The sequence below is a fragment of the Schistocerca serialis genome, chromosome 6 (genome assembly GCF_023864345.2).
Source record: "Schistocerca serialis cubense isolate TAMUIC-IGC-003099 chromosome 6, iqSchSeri2.2, whole genome shotgun sequence".
NCBI classification, from domain to species: Eukaryota; Metazoa; Arthropoda; class Insecta; order Orthoptera; family Acrididae; genus Schistocerca; species Schistocerca serialis.
In genome coordinates, this window is record NC_064643.1 from 564073128 (window position 1) to 564099370 (window position 26243).

Below are 26243 nucleotides of genomic sequence, written 5' to 3' on the forward strand. Positions count from 1 at the left end.
AAGCAAAAATTGTATTGGGAGTATAACAGCATAAATGACTTCTAAATATACAGCATTTAACTAGAAAGGGATGAAACAGATCATAAGAGGTTAAGGTGGCACAGAATTTTGATGAACTTGTCAATTAAAGTGTATTTCTATGGAGAAAATTATTTTTATGGTGGTGATTCTAAAGACTGTGAAGTTACTTACCCTCTGTACTCAATGTACTTGTATATGCATCCAGCCATTCCCATTGCCACTAGTGCATAATACCAGCTTGTCATAAACATGACTGCTATGCAGAGAGACAGTCCAAGAAATGACAGCGACCTGGTAAAAAATAAATATCACAAATCAGAAGGGAAATGTGGAACATATTATCCACAATTCTATAGCCACTTCTCTAGCTATCACAGCAGCTTGCAGTACCATAATTTGTCTCCATCCTAACACATTTGTAGTTGTTGTACACTGAACACATCTGACACATGTGACCTAATTTCTCTAATTTTACCTTTTGGAACCCAGCATGACCAAGATATGACAGTGATACATTCTCCGACATCAACAAAGATGGGCAATTTTAATCAAAGTCCTTTTCATTGCACAAGAAGCCTTTAATATTGTCTCTCTAGACAAAATTCGCTCCACATCCTGTTAACATTTTTTCTCTGACTAAACGTACAAGGTCTGTACAAAAAATTCTAGAACTTTGTCCACAAAATTTTCCTATGCTTACCTTTTACTTACTGTGTATGATCTCCTTCAAAATACTCTCCTCCACAATTGATGCATCACTTGTAATGCCATTTCTACCTCCAGAAGCAGTCTTGGTATGCCCCTTACTGAAATGCACAAAGTGCTAATTTTCGGGTATCTCTTCTATCACTGTAAATTTTCATCATTCCAAAAGTGACTTCAACCTCAGAAATAAAAGAAAAGTCCACAGGATCCACCTTGTCCTCATTTTCACAATCGAAAAGCTCTTCAAAGGTTGTGAAGCAAAGATCTTTCTGGTCTCACTAATGAGCTGTGGGACGGACTTGGCGGCAACACAATGCATTCCAAGATGCTGTGCCAGGACTTCATGACATGATCCAACTGAAATGTTGCATTCCTCTGCAATCTCTTGGCAGTGAGACTTTGACTGGTGCACATGATTTCATTGATGATCCTGATATGTACATTGTCAGTACACGTTGAAGTGTGTGCTGAATGAGGGTCATCTTTAACTTCCATCAGGCCATTTTAAAACCGTGTGAACCATTAGTAACACTGAGTAAGGCTTAAGCACTCATCACCACAGGCTTTCTGCATCATTTGATGCGTCTCTGTTAAGGTGTTCTTGAATTTCACACAATTTAATGCAGACGCATTGCTCCTCTAACTCTGTCATCTCGAAATTCACAAACTGTGCACCACAACATTCTACTCAATACAGCACTAAACAATAACTAATAGACATAAAACAATGAAACTTGTGGCAGTTACACAATAAACACAGGCATGGACAGATACCAACCACATTTTGCACCAACACACCACTGGCATGAAACTATGAATGTTCTGGAATTTTTTGAACAGACCTCACATAAATTATGTATCAGCTGGGTTTTCACAGAACATAACACAGTATTTTGTACTGTGAATATATTGTATGTAACTTACACTGGGTCCTTCAATGAGATGCATTTTTAACAAATTTTTTTCTCACCAGAAGCTTCATTTATATAATCACTGTAAATTTTAAGTTGTGACTCCATGATATTGTACATTTTTGTACCTAACTTAAGCTTAATTTATGTAAATCACTATAACTTTTAAGGTGTGGCTCCATGATATTGTATTCACATATCTGACTTTAGTGTTTTACTACAGATGATGTATTCATAAAATATATAAAGAAGAGCCAAAGAAACTGGTACACCTGCCTAATATCATGTAGGACCCCGTGAGCATGCAGAAGTGCTGCAATACGATGTGTCATGGACTCGACTAATATCTGAAGTAGTGCTGGAGGGAACTGACACCATGAATCCTGCAGGGCTGTCCATAAAGGCACAGTAAGTCATGGCGGCTGCAGTGTAACACGTGTTAAGTTCGGCTCGCGAAATTTAGTTGAATTCGAAGGTGTTCTTGCAGGTGGTGTTGTCTAGTACAAGTGGAAATCGTGAAAACAACAGTGTTCTGTGCAGTAGTGCTATTTTTTTTCTGTGCTCCGCCAATATCTTCGAGAAAATGGTAAACAGAAGAGTGAACAGCAGCGCGTCCAGCAGCGGGGAAGCAGCAGGTGCGGCAGGCTCGCTCTTGGCGGAAGGTGCGGCCGCGGCTCCCGGTATAGCGGAGCTGGTCCGCTCTGAGGTAAATGCTGCGCTCCGCGATAAAAACAATCTCGATCTGATAGCAGGCACTATATCAGATACTGTAACGGCAGCAGTATTGGCCAAAATGCGTGAAACTGTTGAGGCCAATACTGCCGAAATTACAGCACTAAAAAAGTCTGTGTCTGAATACGAGAAAAAGGCACGAGAGTTGGAAGTCAAACTATCTGCCGCAACTGACGAACTAGAACAGTACCAAAGGCGAAATAGTCTACGACTGTTTGGAGTAGTAGAAAATAAGGAAGAAGACACGGACAACCTGCTTATACAGGTTGCGCGTGAAAAATTAGGCATTGAAGTGACCAAGGCAGACATTGACAGGAGCCATCGGGTGGGACGAAAATTACCAGGTGCCACCAAACCTCGTCCAATAATAATTAAATTTGTCTCGTACCGAAAAAGGGCAGAGATCTTTACCCAGAAGAAGAAGTTAGCAAGGACAGGGCTTACAATAAGGGAAGATCTGACACACGAACGGCTAAAGATTTTAAACAGTGCCATATCCCATTTCGGTCTTCAGAATGTGTGGACTCAGGATGGCAGAGTAATCATTAAGACAGCGGCTGGAAAGAAGACAGTCACAAACATGACAGAACTGAATAGTATTAAGTGAAGTTACTCGAGCCAAAAGTGCAAACTTAACACCATTTGCAATTGTAACAGCCCCAATACTCAGATATAGTCTTGTAATTTTATTAATTTTTTAATTATACCCATATTTGTACCTTCAACTAATTGTTTTTGTAACTGTATTAACTTTTCACTATTTTTTTGTGTCTGTAGCTCTAACCATTACTTAACTTTAGTTACTGCTAATTCTTTTTTTCATTTTCTCAGTTTATTCTCTTCCGTTCTGAAATAGTTCTATTGCAATTATTAGTCTCTCCTTTAGTTCATTAATCACCCATCTCTTCGGTTTAAATTGTTCATAACAAAAATCACTATCAGTATCACTTTAGCAAATTTCAATCAAATTGTAGCTTCCTACGATAATCACTACCAGTATCACTTCAGTTAATTTCAATTTAATTCTAGCTTCCTACGATAATCTATTAATTACTAAGCTTACTTCTCTCTGCTGGCAGCATCGGCCTCTTAAATCACTCCCTTCTCCCTTATTTCCACTCTAAGCTGTTTCAAATACGCTAATTACATTTCTCCTCTTACGACAGAGGATACACAGTGACACACAGCCGTCACTATTTTGGTCATATTCTCCTTGCACAGAATACCACTAATCCATTTTCTATACTCCCGCAACCTCAGAAAATCTTTAGCAGGCGCCTTTCTTTCGGCACTCGCGGTGTCACAAACAGGGCGTGCAAAATCTCGGACACCCTTGTGTTATGTCACTTGGCGGAAGCAGCGGCCAGTGCCCCTCGCGGCAGGTAGTGCCTAACAAAGGGACAAAACAGTCTGCCACCCTACTCCAGGTTGCTCGGCGGAACGCGTCAGAGCTTTTAACAGCTCACTGTAACATCCAGTCTTTACCTGCGCATTACGAAGAACTTAGCCTCCTCTTCAACCAACTAAACTACCACGTAATCCTCTTATCCGAAACGTGGTTGAAACCACACATATCCTCTGCATCTTTTCATCTCCCAGGGTACACATTTCTTAGGGCAGACAGATCAAAAAAGCGAGGTGGCGGGGTCGGCGCGTATATACGAACAGATCTCAAAGTGAAAGTCTTATGTACGTCAAATCCTGCTGAAGAAAAAGAGGCTGAATTCATGTTCATTGAAATAAATATACAAAGTCGGAAATTCTTGACTGGCGTCGTTTACAAGCCGCCAAAAATAAGCTCAATGAGTTCCTTCCAGTCGGAATTACATTCACCTGCTAAGAGACACTCCCTCCGCAATAAACCTAAGAAGACTGTTTAGTTGCAATAGCATGAACATTCTTCCATTACAACCTACACACCATACGGCGCACAGTCATACTCTTATAGACGTAATCGCAACGAAACAGACTGACAAAGTAAGAGATGTTGGTCAACCATCGGCCCCTGGCCTCTCAGCACATGATGTAATATTCCTGGCCTACTCTGTGCAGCCCCCAAGGATCAAATCGCGTTACATAACTTGTAGGAACATGAAACGTATTGACCTTGATGCTCTAACAGCCGATTGCTCAGAAATCTCATGGCATCAAATAAACAGAAAACCCACAATCGATGGCAAAATTAATGAACTTGGTGATAAACTCACTGCCCTCTATGACAAACATGCACCTGTGCGCACAATCCGTGTAAGAAAATCTCCTGCTCCCTGGCTGACAGCTGAATTACGTCAAATGATGACTAATAGGGATGCTGCCCACAGGCGTTTCAAGGCAGATCCGAAACCCGAGCGTTTCGAAGAATATAGAAAGCTACGGAACAGAGTGAAACAATGCATTCGCAATGCTAAAATCAGGCACGCTCGCTCCCTTGTATGCAGCGATCTGACGCCCACGACTCTATGGAAGAATCTCCGTAGCTTGGGGGTCGGAAAGGCAAAATCGGAAACTACTTTTCATGTGTCAGCTAACGAATTAAATGAATTCTTCTCTGCACCTCTGAATACCAGCACAGCTGATAATTACCGTCCACAAGAATCCCCAAACAGGATAACTAACAACGATACCTTCCATCTAAAACATGTAACAACAAATACGGCAAGAAAAGCAATAATGAGAATCTCTTCTGATGCAATAGGCAACAACAGTATCGGTATAACCATGATTAAGAATGTTGCCGATATCTTAGTACCTGTCTTAACTGACATATTTAATTTTTCCCTCGTGAACGGAATATATCCCACTGCATGGAAAAGAAGCCTAATTCGACCCATCCCTAAGATCGAAAACCCGCAACTGCCTAGTGATTACCGACCAATTAGCATACTGCCTGCTGTTTCCAAAGCACTTGAATATATTGTTCATGACCAAATCACTGAACACTTGCATGAATTCAGCCTATATGACAAATTTCAATCCGGTTTCCGTAAACATCACAGCACAAACACTGCTCTAATTAAAGTAACTGATGACCTGAAATATGCCATCGACAATCGAAAGGCAACAATATTGACGCTACTGGACTTCAGCAAAGCTTTTGACACTGTTAACTTTGACATATTGCTCAGAAAAATGCAACAGCTTAATTTCTCTGACAGTGCAATGAGATGGTTTGAAAGCTACTTAAAAGACAGACAGCAATGTGTTGTCTGCGTAAATGAAAAATCTTCCTGGAAATATGTTTCGTCGGGAGTGCCACAAGGATCAGTCTTAGGACCACTTTTGTTTTCTTTATATGTCAACGATATTTCGTCGGTTCTGTTCTCCTGTAAATATCATTTCTATGCCGACGACCTCCAGCTCTACCTAAGCGTCAGACCTGAAGATGTAAACACTGCAATCGCTCAGATGAATGATGATCTGTCTTCAGTAGTGAGATGGGCGAAAAACCTGGGGCTTAAACTAAATGCAAAAAAGACGCAAGTAATCTTAATAGCCCATCAGAAATTAATAAGTTCAGATTTCCGCGAACGGCTACCTCCTATTCTGCTCGACGGTACTCCAATACCATATCAGAAAACAGTGAAGAACTTGGGTGTAACTTTGGATGAGCATCTCAACTGGGCGGAGAATACAGTCGCAGTGTGCCGAAAGACGTCTGCTTGTCTCTATGCTCTCAAAAAGTTTCGGAACATATTTCCACAGGACTTGAAACGCCAGCTCGTGCAAGCACTCGTTCTACCGAACCTCCACTATTGTGATGTGATTCAACAAGGCATGAGTAGTGAAAACAAAAGACGGCTAGAGCTAACCATGAATGCCTGTGTGCGTTACACCTGCAACATTCGCCGATATGATCATGTTAGTGCTTCATACTCCGAGCTAGGGTGGCTGCGGCCGGACAAATTGCGTGACTACCACACTCTATGTCTACTCCACCGACTCCTCATCGCGCAAGCACCCCAGTACCTTGCTTCAGAGATTAAAAACCTGTCATGTCATCATAATCGAAACACGAGGTCACTCTTATTTGGCATCCTAACTGTGCCCACTCACAAAACAAAAACTTTTGCAAACTCCTTCTCAGTTGCCGCTGTCCGCCTCTGGAACAAACTGCCCCTTACCTTGCGCAAAATTCGATCTCCTGCTGCTTTTAAGAAGAAGTTGAAGTATTTCCTACTATCATCCTCACAAAGTTCTCCACAAAATTAATGTACAAGGACAATCCCCTCATCTGTCAAATAGCAAAGCTAGCGTCTCCTATCTTGCTCCTGAGATGCCTTCCTCTTCATCTTTCTCTATTAGCCACGCAATCTTCTTTTCCTTTATATTTCCTTAATTATGTTTCATCATGTCTCTATTCTTCTCCTCCCTTCACCATGAGTCTCCCTCATACTCCCTGCTGCCGGCTCTCCTATCTAAAATCTGTCTCTTCAATAATGTCTAATTATAACAGTACTTGTGACCTAAGAATATAAACTCTATATGTATGTATTTTTCCAGGTGTACCTTTCAAATTGTTTATTTCACTTTTTGTACTAGATGTAGTTTAACATGCCTACTAAAACATATGAATGTAAAATAAGTAGAATGCCTGGTTAGATGTAAGAGAGGGCCTGATGGCCCTAATCTTGCCAGGTTAAATAAATCAATAAATAAAAAATAAATAAATAAATAAATAAACCCATGAGATTACGAGGGGGTGGAGATCTCTTCTGAACAGCACATTGCAAGGCACCCCAGATATGCTCAATAATGTTCATGTCTGTGGAGTTTGGTGGCCAGCAGAAGCATTTAAACTTGGAAGGGTGTTCTTTCAGCCACTCTGTAGCAATTCTGGATGTGTGAGGTGTCACATTGTCCTGCTGGAACTGCCCAAGTCAGTCAGAATGCGCAATGGACAAATGTATGAAGGGACCAGACAGGATGCTTACGTACATGTCGCCTGTCGGAGTCATATCTGGACATACCAGAGGTCCCACATCACCCCAACTGTACAAGCCACACACCATTAAAGAGCCGGCACCAGCTTAGAACAGCACCTTGCCGACATGCAGGGTCTATGGATTCATGAGTTTGTCTCCATACCCGCACATGTCTATTTGCTCAATACAACTTGAAATGAGACTCATCTGACGAGGCGACTTGTTTCCAGTCATTAACAGTCCAACGTCGGTGTTGTCGGGCCCAGGTGAGGCGTAAAACTTTGTGTCATGCAGTCATCAAGGGTATACAAATGGGCTTTGGCTCCAAAAACCCATACTGATGATGTTTCTTTGAAAGGTTTGCACGCTGACACTTGTAGATGGCCCTGCATTGAAATCTGCAGCAACTTTCAGAAGGGTTGCACCTGTCACGCTGAACGATTTTCTTCAGTCATTGCTCATCCTGTTCTTGCAGGATCTTTTTCTGGTGGCAGTGATGTCAGAGATATAATGTTTTATCGGATTTCTGATATTCACAGTACACTCGTGAAATGGTCATATGGAAAAATCCCCACTTCATTGCTACTTTGGAGATTGGAGATGCTGTGTACCATCGCTTGTGCACTGACTATAACACCATTTTCAAACTGCACTTTAATCTCGAAAACCTGCCATTGTAGCAGCAGTAACCGATCTAACAATTGTGCCAGACACTTGTCTTAAATAGGCATTGCCAACTGAGGCGCCACATTCTGCCTCTTTACATATATCTATCTTAGAATATGCATGCCTATACCAGTTTCTTTGGTGATTCAGTGTACATTCTCCTAAAGAGAAACAACAGTATCATATGATACCCAATGTTAATCTGTAAAGTAATAACAATGATATTTTTGGCCTTGATTGCAAGAAACAGTGGTTATGTGTGTGTGGGAGTTGTGAATGTGTGTGTGTGTGTGTGTTTTGTCTACTTTAGAAGGAAGTGTTTTGGCTGAAAGTTCACATTTGGCAGACTTTTTGTTGTGCCTGTCTGTGACTCAGAATCTTGTCCATACAGTGAGTAGCAATCTGCCCTTTTTATAATATTTCATCTGTTCTCTAATTGACAAGAAGTTCCAAATGCTCTGCAGTTCTATGGTAGAATACTGCAGGATTTATTTATTAGGTGAATTAGTTATGGTAAAAGCAACAAAGCATATCCGAGTAACAGAATCTATACCAAATTCTACATGGCATAGTTTGGCTGAAAGACATCATATCTTGCCTGACATCCACATCCCAATTCCAGTTATATCCAAGATCAGCACTGCCACCAATTGTGTCACTGGATCCACTGCAAAATTTTATCCTCAAATCAAACTATGATCCCACTCCTTTGCTGCATAACAACCTTCTAAATGGTACAATGGAACCTCAATTAACCATCACTTCTGATACCAGGGGGTGGTCAGAATGCTAACAAGGTCGGACAACCATAAGAGAAGGAAACAAGTCATTTACAGAGCTCAAAATGATGTATTAAATAAAAATTAAATAAGAAAATTACATTTCCACATGCGGGGCAAAAGCATAGTTTTTATATAACCTTGTTTAACTTCAGACTCAGAAGGATGGCTTGGGGCGTTATCTAGCAGTACAGTTGCACAGGGTTGCAGGTTTTGGATTTCAAGTATTTTCTAACAGCCAGAACAAATGCATCAAAAACAGTTCTTTAAAGAGATCACAATTCATCCAAGCACTTTTTTGAGCTTTATAATGAATGGTAAGTGCTGACATGTTTATGTTCCTTAAGGCTCTTGGTTTCTTAGATTTTATGATCACCACTTACGTTGCTGCATGTTGCAATGGTCAGGCTGTTCTATGCTAGTGTTGTGCCTGTAGCTATTTCACTCTTTGAGGCAGAATTTTAGTTCATCTCAGTCTTGTTAATGTTGTATAATTCATCAGCTACACCCCGCGTCCGGCCATCCTGATTTAGGTTTTCCGTGATTTCCCTAAATCGTTCCAGGCAAATGCCAGGATGGTTCCTTTCAAAGGGCACGGCCGACTTCCTTCCCTAATCCGATGAGACCGATGACCTCGCTGTCTGGTCTCCTCCCCCCAAAATAACCAACCAATCATCAGCTACCAGTTTATTTTCTGACACTGTTTTTTCAATTTTTTCAACAACCTGCCTATATGTGTTATCATCAGCAGAAAGTTTTTCACCTGAAAAGCAACTTGCCTAATATCGTGATGATTTTTCCACCAGTGAAGCCTACACTCACGTGCTTCTAATTAGTGACAGGAGTAAAATTGATCACTAACACTGGCATGCTGTTCTGTGCAGAATGCAGGTCAATGATTGGACATGGTCAGATAATTCAAGGAGTCAGTTAATTGAAGGTCAGAGGATTGAGGTTCTACTCTACTTAAAACATAAGGCAGTGGCAATTGCTGAGCACCAGCCAGTCTTTAGGACTAAATTCTTTAACTTATTGCAAAAAGTCTGGTTTCTGCAAAGACCAAATTGTTTTTCATCTATTCACACACTTTACCCCACTGCAATCCAGCACCATTTGTGGCTTATGTCTTCTCCAATCGACAAATCATTTCCCAGCATGGAAATTGCGCATACCACAAGTCCAGATTCATACTACAGTAGTTTGAGGAGTATACAGTGTATTTGAGATGATTTACTAATCTCAAGATTTCTTTTTTATTAGGCTTCATACTTGTGTGAAATCATAACAGAGAACCTAATAATCATTTCTCAATCTGGAAGTTTTTGATCAGTGCATGGAGAGCTGGTGTCAATCTATTTCTGGGGTTATTCAATTTAATGACAAACCTTAGCTGTTTTGTGTGATTCAGAGAAAACAAAGCTGAGTTTTAAGTGGGTAATGGTTACATTGTGGCTGATCAGTGTATTACAAAACCATTATAAAAATTTCTAACCAATTTGCCTAAAAGTGAATGTGGACATATTACACCAGAAAACAATTTTTAAGGCAACATTAAACTACATGATTTCATCTTCTGTGAAATGTATTGCTCAAGTTACCACGTAAATCACACTTTTAAAAGTCTAATAACATACCCGTATAATCTATGAAACATAGCATAACTGAACCTTTAAGGAAAAATAGTTTGTTACTAACCAGTGATAGTACTTAAATCTCGGTCTCCAGTTAGGTGTGCGAAGAAGTGTTTGTAGCGCACAAGCAAGGTTGACAAATCCATAGCACATTAGGAAAAACATAGAGAGCAGAGGTGCAAGATAATCAACATTTCCCAATAAAATACCACACTGGCAGATGAGCACCGTCAGAACTAGTGCTCGTGTAGGTTCACCACGACTAGATGACACAGCAAAAGGTGCTAGGAAAGGGATGATTCCATCTTTCGCGATTGCCTGAAAACACCAAGAAAAGCAGAATGGTTAATAAGAATCACACACAGAGAGAGAGGGAGTGAGAGGGGGAGGGAGGGCGAGAGGGAAGAGGGGGGAAGGAAAGAGAGGAAAGGGAGGGAGAGGGAGAGGGAGAGGGAGAGGGAGAGGGGGAGAGAGAGAGAGAGAGAGAGAGAGAGAGAGAGAGAGAGAGAGAGAGATGACAATTCATTGTGAATATTTGCAAATAATAAAGCCCAGAGAATTAGGGTGTCAACTGCTAATTTCATTTCATAGTTAATGATAATGTATAACCTACATTAATGCCAGTATCAAGCATAATACAGACAGACACTTACACTGACAAAAGATTTCTTCTAGCTTTACATAATGTAAGGGCATAGGAATAAATGTAATACTATAAACATGTATAATGACTAAAAAGCATGTGTAATGAGTTCATTAATAATGACACCATTTAGGTAAAATATGAGACCAGTAACACATTTTACAACAATTATGAATTTGTGAATCCTAGTTCTTGTGTGGAATAAAAACATGGACCATCAGAACTCTGAAGAAGAATAAAATGAAGATGAAATTGGTACTATCATACTGAGCACATAGGTACAGTATGAAATTATGAGTTATTAAAGAAAAATCTATGGAAGATCCTTACCCAAAGAAGGGGCAGGTTAATGGGACATGCGCTATTGCATCCAAGAGAAGTCGCCTAATCCCATAGGGAGCAGTACACGAAAAAGTAATAGGGGCTGCCCAAGACTAGAATACATTAGAAGACATTATGGAAAATATGGTAACACAAAGTTCTGGCAAAATATAAATAATTTAGGAGTAATGCTAACCTCTCAGCAAATAGTAGAGGTATTTTGTTGTTTGACAGGTACATAAACAGGCCTGAAAACATCTGGTGTTGTGGGAAGGATCTGGATGGCAATGAATGTAAACCGGCCACTGAAGTCAGGCGTGTTGTGCTCAGCAATGTATTGTTTGTTCTGTAATTGGGTGATCAACATTACTCTTGGCCACAGACTGGCAGTGGCCACTCATTTGAGTGCACAGCTGGTTTGTGGTCAAGTCCATGTAGAACACTGTGCATAAATTTGCTGTCAAACTGTGTGCAAGAGTAGAGTTGACCAAAACATGGTGGAACATGCTACTGAGCAAAACATGTTCGATTTCATGGCTCCTTCGCAGCCCCTGCCATCTGGATCACTTCCCCCAATATCATCTTTGTTGAATTAGCTATATAGGAGTTGTCCTTGCAACAAATCCTTTGTTTCTCTAATCCTCCTTGTCACAAATTCCAAAGCTCCTGCCTCACAGCCATCTCCATCCTGCCACAGTACCCGAACTTCACTCTGCTTACAACCACACCTGCTTCCTTGCAGTCTCCCCTTTAACTTTTCTGTCACCCACTCCCAATCCACTACTCCATGTCATCAGCATCATCATCACCATACGTAGCACAAACTCACCAATGCCAATGTCTATGTGTCCAATTCCTATCCCATATGCCTGCAGCCTCTTCCTCCTATATTCCTATCATGTGTAACTCCTGCCTCCCTCTGTATCACCTATCACACTTCCCCAAAACTCTGCTTCCTTTCTCCCCTCTCCCACTCCACCCAACCTGGCCCTCATCCTAATCAACCTGCAGAACTGCAGTTCCAGTACTGTGTATGCAGCCTGCACAATGTAGCTGTGCTGATGTGTGTGCACATTTACCCTAGCTAGAAAACTGATTCACACACAAGGTAGCAAGTTTTGCAGGCTTTTTGGTGTGCATGCTCCAACTCAATGCCTGTCCATACAGTACATTGCTGCCTTTACTCCTAGAAAATGATGAGTACAATGGGTATGGATAAAGATGAGTTCAAGAGAGGAAACAGCAGCAGCATACCAGTCAAAAGGCAGCTAACAGATGGCAAAATATGTAGTTCAGAGCTTGCAAAGGCTTTCCACTCTTATATGTATAAAATATGATGACACACAAAAATAGATGTTATCATTGTTAATTTCATGGAGTTAAAACTTGACAGTAAATTATGTTGGGATGAGTATACTACAGAACTGCTGAAATTCATTAACAAAACTTTGTTTAAATGTATATATTAATAGACATAGGTGAAATTAAAAAAGCTGGCATACTTTCTTCACTTTCGTTCCAAGTTATAAAGTATCATTTTTGGGGAAATTTATCTTACAATTTTCCAGGTCCAAAGGTAAATAATATAAACTATTTGAATAGTGTAAATTCCGGAACATCTTGCAGAAGCCTGTTCAGAGAACTCTGTTTGCTTCTCTCAGTATATTTATTCCTCAATCAAATGTGCCTCTTTCAAATGGACACCTCCATTTATGGAATAGTTAAGTTTATGGAATCATTATGAAGAATAAGAATAATTTTCATAAAGACTTAAAAGTACATCTACATCTACATCTACATTGATACTCCGCAAGCCACCCAACGGTGTGTGGCGGAGGGCACTTTACGTGCCACTGTCATTACCTCCCTTTCCTGTTCCAGTCGCGTATGGTTCGCGGGAAGAACGACTGTCTGAAAGCCTCCGTGCGCGCTCTAATCTCTCTAATTTTACATTCGTGATCTCCTCGGGAGGTATAAGTAGGGGGAAGCAATATATTCGATACCTCATCCAGAAACGCACCCTCTCGAAACCTGGCGAGCAAGCTACACCGCGATGCAGAGCGCCTCTCTTGCAGAGTCTGCCACTTGAGTTTATTAAACATCTCCGTAACGCTATCACGGTTACCAAATAACCCTGTGACGAAACGCGCTGCTCTTCTTTGGATCTTCTCTATCTCCTCCGTCAGACCGATCTGGTACGGATCCCACACTGATGAGCAATACTCAAGTATAGGTCGAACGAGTGTTTTGTAAGCCACCTCCTTTGTTGATGGACTACATTTTCTAAGCACTCTCCCAATGAATCTCAACCTGGTACCCGCCTTACCAACAATTAATTTTATATGATCATTCCACTTCAAATCGTTCCGCACGCATACTCCCAGATATTTTACAGAAGTAACTGCTACCAGTGTTTGTTCCGCTATCATATAATCATACAATAAAGGATCCTTCTTTCTATGTATTCGCAATACATTACATTTGTCTATGTTAAGGGTCAGTTGCCACTCCCTGCACCAAGTGCCTATCCGCTGCAGATCTTCCTGCATTTCACTACAATTTTCTAATGCTGCAACTTCTCTGTATATTACAGCATCATCCGCGAAAAGCCGCATGGAACTTCCGACACTATCTACTAGGTCATTTATATATATTGTGAAAAGCAATGGTCCCATAACACTCCCCTGTGGCACGCCAGAGGTTACTTTAACGTCTGTAGACGTCTCTCCATTGATAACAACATGCTGTGTTCTGTTTGCTAAAAACTCTTCAATCCAGCCACACAGCTGGTCTGATATTCCGTAGGCTCTTACTTTGTTTATCAGGCGACAGTGTGGAACTGTATCGAACGCCTTCCGGAAGTCAAGAAAAATAGCATCTACCTGGGAGCCTGTATCTAATATTTTCTGGGTCTCATGAACAAATAAAGCGAGTTGGGTCTCACACGATCGCTGTTTCCGGAATCCATGTTGATTCCTACTTAGTAGATTCTGGGTTTCCAGAAATGACATGATACGCTCACTTTGCTACACAAAGGTGACCATTATTCAGGAACGCACATTTTTTTTAAATTTATCTACTCATGAATTGCAGTTTAAGAGGGCTAAAATATTTACTGGCAATCAATTACTTCAATTCAGTAATTGTATAGCGTAACTAACTGATGTACTTATTATTAGCTAACTCTCACAACAAAAATGTTTTCTAACACCTAACTTTTGCACAGCTTCAATGCAGTAATGTTATATGTGTAAATAAGCCTTACAAACTGTTTTTATTATTAAGATACTCAGCTGCAATGATCTTAGAATCAAATTAGGCGTTGAAGTATGTATATTTGTAACATTTATGGTAAACTTTTTAATTTAATATCTAAATGTAGCAATGTACAAATATTATGACTTTCAAAGAAGGGCAGCACATTTTGTATTATTGCAAAATCTGGGAGAGCGTGTCAGTGAAATGATACAAGATTTGGGCTGGACATCACTGAAAGAAAGGCATTTTTCACTGTGATGGAATCTTCTCACAAAATTACAATCACCAACTGTCTCCTCCGAATACGAAAATATTTTGTCGACACCGACCTACATATGGAGAAAACAATCACCATGATAAAATAAGGGAAATCAGAGCTTGTACGGAAAGATATAGGTGTTCGTTCTTTCCGTGTGCTATACGAGATTGGAATAATAGAGAATTGTGATGGTGGTTTGATGAACCCTCTGCCAGGCTCTTAAATGTGATTTGCAGAGTATCCATATAGATGTAGATGTAGATCCCTAGATGTAGATGTAGATCCCTCAGGACTATCATACCTAGGATATGTGCAAGGTCTGGTAATTCTACCAGATGCATTAATGGATTGATTGATATAATCACACATACATCGGGTAGATCGGGTAGACTCATTAGATGCAGTGCAGAGTGAATCATCTGCTGGCACCAGGACATGGGGGTAACCAACAGCAACTGATTTAAGTACTATTTTAGACCCTCTCAACTCACTGATGTTCTGCAGTGAACTTATTTATGATGACCTCATTACACTTGGCTATTTCCTGGACCCTGTTATTCACAACTGTCAACATTTGGCTTGAACATGATATATTTTTCCTAATACAGTTCACTCTCCATTCTTTGCTCTAGTGCACTTTGTGCCTAACATGAGAGCACAATCAGCATGTGCATGCAATGAGAAAGTGGTTTATATTACAATGCTCCCATGCTGACAAAGTTATGGTGTTCTCCGACACTAATGTTTGAGTTATTAAGTAAGGGTGCTTTAATTAGCCTGGCGTATTCACCGATAGAAGATGTTGCTTTTTTTGGTTCAAAAAGAGTCTATTATTTTCTCAAAACTGTTTATACTTAACTGGCATTTAATAAAATGTGTTGCTGAAGAAGAAGGCATGCAACAGTTTTCTCCATTCAATAAGTACTTCTTGAATCAATTATTACACAACTCTGTCAGCAACATGCCCCTCCTCTACAGTTCACCATTCAAGTCAAGCCCTGGATGGGATTCGTTACTTAATGCACTCTCTTAGGGAACAGTTATCATATGATAGTCAATACAGTTTCCCTAACTAGCAGCACTGATTGCTCATCTCACTGACTTGGCCCAATAAATTGTTTTGTTTCAGTGCTAAGTGTTCAGCAGTTTACAAAGTTTATCAATGACATTATATATTTTATAAGAAAAATCTAAATGCACTGTTTTACTTAGAAAGTAAAAGTAGATGGATTTGTGTAGGACCTGCAAACAATTTTCCAAAGATGCATCTTACAATTTTTTCTGTGCTTGTTCATTCGGTATGTCCATATACATATATCATAAAGAGGGAAGTAGAGGGTATAATAAAAATAAATGAATGAATGAATGTCTCCGTGCTTCTGTTTGACCACATGTTGTGCCTTCTGTGAATGAACTGGCGGCATGTGCTTGAACCAAGAAAGTGGTTCACATTCAAATGTTTCCCAGTCAGATATAGTCAAAGTGTTATTGTTATTTTATTGTTATCTTACTTAGTAAGTCTCCAGAGTATTTTAGTGGCCAAGAGGTATCCACCTGCAGAAATCATTGCTCCTGTTTAGCTCACGAAGAGTTACGATCTATACCGGTATTCTATGATTTAGTTGGGGTTCAATAAAACCTATGTTGTTGAAGAAGAAGACTTACAACAGTGGTGTCACAGATAGTTTGGAAGTACAGTTCACCACAAGCCAAAATAGGACATATCAGGCAGAGTATTACAACTATGATGGACAATCAGTTTTTCAAGCTTTGGAAACAAAGGCTCAATAAACAGCACAAATTCAAACAGAAGATGTCAGATGAGGCATGTCTACAATCTCTTCTAGAAATTCCAGCTCTCCAGCCATTTAATGAGGCTCAAGAATACTGAGAGGTGTACCAAAAGCATTTAGCATTTAATTTCCAGGCAAGAAATACTAAGTGCCCTTGAGAGACAGTGAGCTATTTTATTATCTACAAATCCACAGCTCTTTCACCTTGTGCAGAAACTGGCCCCTTTGTGTGAACCATCTGTACTGCCTCAGCAACAAAAATGCATGTTGTGGCAACTCACTTAAAGAGTTCCTCTAACATCATGTGGCAACTTCAGAGAGTTATGTGTCATAGATTCTGGACCTGTAGAGCCTGAGTAGAAAATGTAAGTTTACATGTTCTTGTGTAAAATCACACAGAATTCTTAATATGTGACACGGTGATCAGATTAGTGTTGGACAGTGAACTCAAGGATTAAGACATTCACATCCTTCTTCTGCTAAAATTTTGTGTATTTCCAGTGTTTTTGAGATCTGTCAAGCAGCTCAGACTGTATTTACCACATCATATATCTAAAAACTGTCATCTCAGTCAGCAAATGCAGCATGACCTAGTCCATTTGATGGTGAAACTGCACAAATGTAATACAATTCACATGGAAATGGAGCAGCACCTGTTCGAGTGATTGGCGTCAAAGGCTCCGCCACTGCAGCTTTTGAACTGGATCTCAGCGAAATTTTCATAGATTGCTTAGTTATCATGATTGTTTTTATTTACATGTTACACACAGTCACCACATTAAAATGATGTCTTATCTACAGTGTTTTCACCAGGGTCATACAGTAGATGTTTCGTCAGAGCCAACCAAGCTATCAGCAGTTGAGTGTGCCAATGCAAATAAACAACATCGCTCAAGGGTGGCACCACACCACTTTGCTCTGTCAGAGGCCTCAGTCTCCATTATTAAACAGTCTTATGTCTGCAATTGGGGTCTCCACCCTTAACATCAGTAGCAACTAAGCTGCGAACTTCATGAAATTTGGATACCAAGTCCCGTAGTTCTGGCGTTAACACACAAGCAAGCAAGCAGAATGCTTCCCTTCTTTATAGCAGCAGAAGCTTCAGTGGAAAATATTTTTGGCCTCAATGCATACAGAGCATTTGGGTCTTCTATCTAATATTAGGTCCAAACAGTTCATAATGCTGTCCCACGTGCACAGGTGGATACTCCATTGTTTTCTCCAAGTATGGGAGAGGCTTCTACTTTTCTCAGCCACAATGCAATGAAGGAGGTACTAATGTCAATATTTTTCGAAGTCCAACCAATACCTTTAGCCTTGTGGGATAAAGTTAAAGTAGAATTGGATCACTTAGAGAAGTTACATATGCTGTCCCAGATTCCTTATAGCAGATGGGTATCACCTTCAGTCATTGTTCACAAACAATCTGGAGCTTTATGGCTATGTGGGGACTTTAAAAATATGGTAAACATTCAGTTGGACTCATGCCTCTGACAAATAATTTTCAAAACTGGCGTGAGAGTAACTAAGAATGATCTTTTGGAAGCTTCTTTTCAAATTCATTTAGATAAGTCTTCAAAAGTCAGTTTGTTATTGGATACTGCTAGCACACCAGCAATCTTAAAGAAATTTATAGAACCAACTGTTACCAACATTTCACACTGCATCATTTATATAGGTGACATAGCCGTTACCGGAGAAACTCAGGAGGAGCACATACTGAATTTGCATATAGTATTTTCAGTCCTTTTGAAGGCCAGGTTAAAGTGTAACCTGTCAAAATTCTCCTTCTTTCAGCCTTTTATTACGTATACAAGCTACACCCTTCAACCGGGAAGCACTAATCTGATGTCAAGCAATGTGGCAGCCATTTCTCGTATTTCAGTACCAATAACATAAAAGATCTGCCAGTTTTTATGGGCAAAGTAACGTATTATGCCCGATTTAAGCCAAACTGAGACAATAGCCAGTCCACTGAGACAACTGCAGAGAAATGGAATCCTTTCCTAGCAATCTATGGGTTATCAGCAGTATTTCTTAAGCAGAAGCAATGACCCCAAACTTCTCCAAGTACAACTTTGATAATACAATGAGAAACAAAATAAAGAAAAGAAATGTTTTTTATCTTCAGTACCTTATTTTCTTACGAGGCCTGTTGTCTGTAGCATTACTATTTTTAACCATCACTATCATCCTCACAGCACAGCTGTGAAATTTATATCTTTGCTGTCACAAATATTTGAATACTTCCTCCAAATATGTTGTGATTTCTGAGGTTGTAGTCACAATGGGACCTGAGATCACAGCAGTTTTTTTGCTGAATATATGTCTGATATCACTTCTGTGCTGACGTGAGAATGTTACAATGTTTCTTGCTTTCAAACATATCGTTGGCCCACTCTTCTCTTGCTGGCTGCATAGAACCAGCTGCTAACACACCTCCTTTCATTTCCATCATACCTCATGGTGTTCACCATGTTGACAACATTGCTACAAGAAATTGTTAAGCACAGACTTGATCTGTCTCTTGCAGAAATTTATCCTACTGCTGTGTATCTGTCCAATTTTAAAGTCAGTTCAAATGGATTCGGGCAAATTGCAGTTTAAATGTGGTAAACCTTCATAAAAAGCCAAAGTACACAGTATAGATTCCTGTGGTTGGCAGCATGATGAAATATGCTTCCTGCTCACCACTCGCTTTCCCACACTCATCCTAGACCTCTGCCAAGCTGGTATCATTGTTCTCCCTCCAACTTTTCCATAGTGCTGTGCTTAGGCAACTGTGGAGCTTAGACAGCAATATCTTCCGTGACACAGGTCATATGTAAAAATGCCAACTAACAGTTAAATAAAAGATTGCAATCATGATTCAGTCCAGTTCTCACACATTCACTCATCCCACAATCTAGTGACATCTGTTGGTACTATCTCCATGAAGGGACTTGCCACTATAATTTATTCTCGGATAACAATTACAGTCAGTTTGATATGATTTATTTCACATTTTCTGCATTAATTTTCTTTCTTGCTTCATACAAATTCCACCATCTTATTCTAAAGCTGATTAAAAGGTGGGAACATTTTTATCCGGTACTGTAACTTATGAACCTAACAGGGATCTAATTTCTCACTTGCAACTCACTTGATAAGTCATTACAGTCTCTCGTAACCAAATAAAATATTGACCTGTGTTCTGAATCAAGAAATGTTTTTTGAAGGACAACATTTGCGTCTTTTAATATTACCTTTACTTAAAAAGCACCATAAATGTTTGTTTACAGTATCCACATCTGTATGAGAATCTTTATTGCAATCATGTTCAAACACAACAAAGTTGAAAGGATGATAGAATTGAATACTGTGCCTCTTGTGCATCACAACATTGTCAGATTTTAAGCAGAGCAATAAACTATTGTAGTGACTAGTTCACAGTTTCCCGACCTTGTGGTTTTCGACTGATAATTTTCGGAAAATACATCATCTTTAACTTCGGTAAATATGATATTGCAACTCCTGCATCAGTCTCACTGGGAGATTTCCATAATGAAGAACCTTGCCCAGTGGTATGTGTATTGGCAACAAGTAGATGAGGATATTGCACAAGCAGCTGAAAAATGTCATGTTTGTCAGCCACAGCAACCACCACCATATTAAACCTACTAGTTGTAGCCAATGCCTACCCAGCTGTGGAGTCAGGTGCATGCCAAATTTGTGAGCCCATTCCATGGAGTCATATGATAGATTCTGATGGATGTGTATTCTCATTTTCCGTACATAATAAAACTGCAACAGACTACGACAGAAAATACCAGTAATGCCTTTGCAACTGTTTTTTTGTACTGAAGGAGACCTGCAAATCCATGGTAAAGATATGGTATGCTGTTTACTTCTGCAGGTTTTCAGTGGTTTTGTGACTGGAATGGAACTGATCATGTTACCACAACTCTGTTTCACACTGCATCTAATCACATGGCAGAACATTTTGTGAGAATGGGGAAAAAATCTTGAAATCCACTCCTATTGTTTCTGTTCTGGATCTCCCTTTTAACCTCATAGTCAGCAATATCGTGCAGGTCGATGCCCAGTGGAACTTTTGCATGGGCACCCTCATCATTCCTTGCTAGATTTATTGCAGCCGATACCGGTGCAGGAAGATAAAACTACACCTTTTAAGGCGTGCATCCTGTCTGGGCACTCATCTTCAGACATACTCCTGGCTGGGTATATGGCTCCACCTCTGCCCAGCAAGGGCATTAGCTGGCCCTGGTGCCCACACATAGAGGCATCCTTTATTAGCATTGGACCCAGCTCCATATGTGTCATTTGGGGCAAGCTCCACTACCAGATCTGCCATACTGGAAGAGGCAGCCCACTTTGCCCATGCCAAGAATCAGCAAAAACAGATGAAGAGTCTGGCTAAAAGATAACATCTCAAGCAATGGACACCTGGTATTCCATAAGGTTGCTAAGTATGACACAGACTGATACATCAGCCAGTGCCAGGTCAGTCATAGATTTAAGGACTGCTGTGGACCATCTCAACCTCACTTGTCTCAGCTCTTAGTTGTATTCTAATGTTCTCCAGTGGGCTTATTTGCAATGTCTTTGTGATACTTTTCTATTTTCTAGACAATGATTATTAGAACTTCTTTATTCCCCTGCCATCAAAATTTGGCTTGGACACGGAATATCAATTTCCATAATGCATTGCAGTCTCTGTACTGTGTTGAATCATACATTGTGCCTTCTGTGAGTGAACTGATGATGCAGGCATGCACAGAGTGTGGTTCATGTTCCAGTACTTTCCAGATAGGCAAACTTGCAGTGCTTGAGTCATTCAGTAACTCTCTGGAGTACCAGGAGGTACCCACTTCCAGAAGTTTTTGTTTCCAATTAACATATTTACCTGATTATAAGATAAAGTTTTTTTTCCAAATTTGTCCTTCAAAAAAGACAGGGTGTCTTATATTCACAGATTATAACTACTATTGCTCACATCAACTTTTACGTTGTGTAACAGATTAAAATAGGGGTTGTCTTAGATTTACAGATCAAGCTCTGGCAACTGAGCTCATGTGAAGATTTACTTTGAAGAACTTCAAAAGGTTGTGTAATGTCAAAAAACTGCTGACACAAACATTCATACTCCTGCCGTGGCGCAATCACAGGCAATGTCTAATTAGACTGTAATTTGTTCTAATGGACTATTACTTAATCTGTTTGATTCTTTTCTTCCTAAGGATTTGGTTTTTTAAATTTAAATCAGTGTGGGACTGCCACAGCTAACTGTTGTTTGTCCGCCACAAACATAAGAGTGACTTGCTGCTGCAGCATGCCATGCAGGCCAAAGATGTTGGGAGGATAAGCTCCACGGTGCTGCATCAAAGAGCTTTTTCTGCAGAAGACAGTAAAAGTCTCGATAGGTGCCAGTGGCATACTTACATGTTTCATATAGCAATGGTGTTGACGCTTGCTGTGACGGTATGACGGGAACAAAAGGTGGCGTATCAGCTGCTGGTTCTACACTGCCAATGAGGCCAGGGTTTAGAATTATGAAATGAAGTAAAATATTGTCACATTCTCGTGCCACTACAGAAGCAAAATCTGCTATATGTTCAGAAAAATGGCAGTGTCTTCAGGTCTCACCATGACCAGAAACTTGGAAATCAGGTCATACTAGGAAGAAAACAGATAAATATTTGACAACCAAGATCATAAATTTCATTGCTGTCCCTTTACAGAAATACGAGGGTAGTTTGAAAAGTTCTCGGGATGGAATAGAAAAAAAGTACTTACATCACTGATTTTTTAAAATATTTTTTAGTGTAGTCTCCTTGTAGATTAATGCACTTGGTCCAATGATGTTCCAGTGCCTTGATCCCATCTCGAAAATAAGTTTCCTCCAGGCCTGCAATATCTTCATCCACCAAGAAAAAGTTTCAGTTTTGGGAAGAGATGGACATCTAATGGAGCCATATCAGGTGAATAAGGCGGATGTGGCAACAATTCATACCTTAGTTCGTGTAATTTTGCCATGGTGATGGCACATGTGTGCGGGTGCACATTGTCTTGATGGAAGACGGCTTTCTTCCTTGCTAAACCTGGCTTTTTTTCGCATATCTTTTGTTGCAATTTGTCCAAGAGGTTAGCATAGTATTCTCCAGTAATTGTTTTGCCAGTGGGGAGATAATCTACAAACAGAATTCCCTTCGCATCCCAGAACAATGATTCCATGACCTTTCATACCGAAGGAATTGTCTTTGCTTTCTTTGGTGGCAGAGAATCAGCAAGTTTCCACTGATTTGACTGTTGTTTTTTTCTCTGAGGTACAGTAGTGCACCCCAGTTTCACCTATGGTCACAAACTGGTGCAAAAAATCTTGTTTGTTTCTCCTAAAATGGGCTAAACATTGCTCCGATATGTCCATTCTCATGAATTTTTGATCCAATGTCAAGAGTCACAGCACCCATCTTACAGATAATTTTTTCATTTCTAATTCTTCAGTTAAAATGTGATATACCATTTCAGATGACGTCTGGCAAGCATGAGCAATTTCACGCACTTTCAATCGGCGATCCTCCATTACCATTTTGTGCACATTTGCAATGATTTCTGGAGTAGTGACACATCTTGCTTGACCACTGCGCCAATCATCATCTAAGCTCTCCTGACCAAATTTACATTCATTTGTCCACTTGGCAACAGTTGAATATGAAGGAGCAGAGCCCCCAGTGTATTCTGGAATTTGGCATGAATGTCCTTTGCTTTCATACCTTTCTTTACGAAGCCTTAATCACTGCTTGAATCTCGATTTTTTTCCATCTTCGCAAATCACTATGCAGGAGCAACAACAAAGCCACATCACTGTCAAAGCCCTATTTTAACAGCATTGATGTGGCATGTGTTTACAGGCAAGAGTCCAATGAACATCATATGGACAACTCGTTGCACTAGCTCTGACCTCCTGTGGTGATTCCGAGAACTTTTCAAACCACCCTCGCATATTGCCTCTTTTCTGGTCCTCAATGGTTAGATAAAACTGTCATCCCACATGACAGCAGCTACAATGACAATGATGATGATGATAAAAAATAGTAATAACACAGATAACTGGCAGGCAGTAAGCAAAGAAGGAAGCGAAGACAAAAATTAATGCAAAAATTTTTTTTTGTTTATTTTGTTTCTCCTTGTATTATCAAAATGCAGACAATCAATGAATTTCACAAGTTCAGAATAGGTTTTGTAAGTTTGCTTAATCAGAATACATTAAAAATAAAAGTTTCTTACAGAACCTCTATGAAAAAGGGGGTCGGGGTCATGTCGTATTCAGGGTTGTCTTATATTCAGGGTAGTCTTATACTTGGGTATACACAGTATCTTGTATGATTTATTTGGGGGTTAATAAATCATGTCTTGTTGAGGAACATTTGACATTAGCATTTCAGTTCTTTTGTAAATGTGTATAATATGGAAGTCAGTGTCTTGGTTACAAGTTACCTTATTAAAATTGATAACATGTTTAGCTTTGCAAACGTAATCAGATCTAAAAATGAGAAAATATAAATAAAAACGTGTCACTAGATTTATAAAACAAGGAAATGGACATAAAATGAACAAAGTGAACAAGTAACCTAAATATTACAGTAGCAACATGTAAGTGCATAGTCAGTATATCAGCACAAATGACACTAGTAAAATACCAGTTACAGGCAATTGAAAGTGTATGCACATAATACTGAAAAAATTGCTGACTTGTTCCACATTCTTGAGGACTTCCTCACAAGGGGTCTAAGGAACGAGCACTGTTATCTATTTAGAAATAATCTATACAGTAAGTATAGCAGGGAAAACAGCTTGTTAGAAGTCTGGAGCACATTGATAATTATTTCTATCAGAATTTTTAGCTTGCAACATTTTGGAATAGCTTATGTCACTCAGCCAAAAACTCGCAACTTTTATTCCTTTAATTGCCTGTTCCACATAGATGTTTACATGTGTGTTGCATTGATGCTGTAGTGACACAGAATCTCATGCTGTTAATTTCAGCAAAATAAACATGATCAACAAACCTGAAGCAATCTGGGTGCACCTGTAAGGCTCTGCAAACCAGCTCCGAGAGTTGACAGAAATGATCCAATTAAGATGACCCACTGATTAGGCCAGGCAATATTTGCCACTACAAGTTTTCCTCCAATACTTTGCCCAAACCTAGAAAAAAGGATAGATTTTGAGTTACATTTTCATTTTATATGAAAAGTGAAAGATAAAAAAAATATCTATTTATTTATTTAAGCTGATCTAAGAAAATTTATATATCATCAAATGCAAAATTGCCTGAAATTAACGTAAACTTCTGGTTATCCACTGTAATTGGGGACTTGGAAACCGTGTATAATCAAATTCCATGGATAAACTGCAATTATATTGCAAAGTAATAATTAGGGTTGTTCAAAAAATAAAATTGATTATAATGTCATATTAAAATAACTAAACTAATGTTTATAATAAATTCTACTTTAAACATCATAGCATATGTGAAAATATGGTACTTACAAAGAATACACTACAATCAAACTTCACATCACATTACTCTACTTTGAAACAAAATAGTCTTGAACTGATTTCTGTCTCAGTGAGGTAGCTTGTATTTCAGATATCACGCTATGAATTTTATGTGTCACCAATTTGTCAGAAACAGGAACAATTTCGGGCTGTTCCAGATAGTCCAATAACCATTCAGCCCATTGAAGTGCTGATACACGACTGACTACAGTTTCTGGAATTAGAAGAATGTTTTCTTTTTAGTCACTATCATTTACCTACTCATCTGGTTTCATAACCTGGAGTACTGTTCAAAACAGCAGTTAACATTGCTCAAGAGCAGTCTTCTTCATCATCCAGATTACTGATTTTGTCAATTTTAGGATTAATGTTTTTCCATGACTTGGATATGATTAATCATTTTTATCTTACACCATGCATTCAACACTTTACAAATTGTGCCCAGAACAGGTAACTGATTCCAAAATGTTTGAAGATGGTTGCCCTCATCAGTAAGCTTTAGTAGCAGACTTCCTCTATAAATTTTCTTCCTATCAGCAAATATGCCCTTATCTATTTGCTGTATTTAGGCTGTTACACTAGGGGGTTAAATATTTTACAAATGTCATCCCGTTATCCAATTTCAGAACATTTTCATTTGGCTACAATCGTGCATTGTCAAGTAACAATAAAGCCTTTGCAGGTAGACCCTTGAACACTAAAGGTTCTCGTACTCATGGAACAAAGTAATTATGGAATCATAACTGACATTGTACAGTCCATCCATGACCACTTCTGTGAAAATAATGGACAGGTAAATTATGCATTTCTTTTCTTTTGAAACAGCATGCTTTTTATCTTTACATATTACATCAGGCTTAACTTTCTTGTTACTCCCACTTAACTTTTTTTCTTGGATTGCAATCTCCCAGATACCATGATGCTGTATAAAACTTGTTAACCAGCTAGAAAATGCATTAAAATATCCTTCAATTCCCAAGGTTTTGAAGAATCTTTGGGCCTGTTTCACACACACTGGAACAGGTACTTGTGTGTCCTCA

The 26243-nt window shown here is 39.5% G+C and overlaps 1 protein-coding gene across 1 annotated transcript in view; it reads right to left on the minus strand.

The window, feature by feature from the left end:
* The window catches only part of LOC126484987 (solute carrier family 12 member 6), a 201732-nt gene that overhangs the window by 109928 nt on the left and 65561 nt on the right, over positions 1–26243 (minus strand). The window contains exons 9-11 of the mRNA XM_050108593.1: positions 24711–24849; positions 10432–10685; positions 193–312 (exon numbers count right to left, since the gene is read on the minus strand). Of these exons, the coding sequence (XP_049964550.1) occupies positions 193–312; positions 10432–10685; positions 24711–24849 (513 nt within the window). The remainder of the gene's footprint in view (positions 1–192; positions 313–10431; positions 10686–24710; positions 24850–26243) is intronic.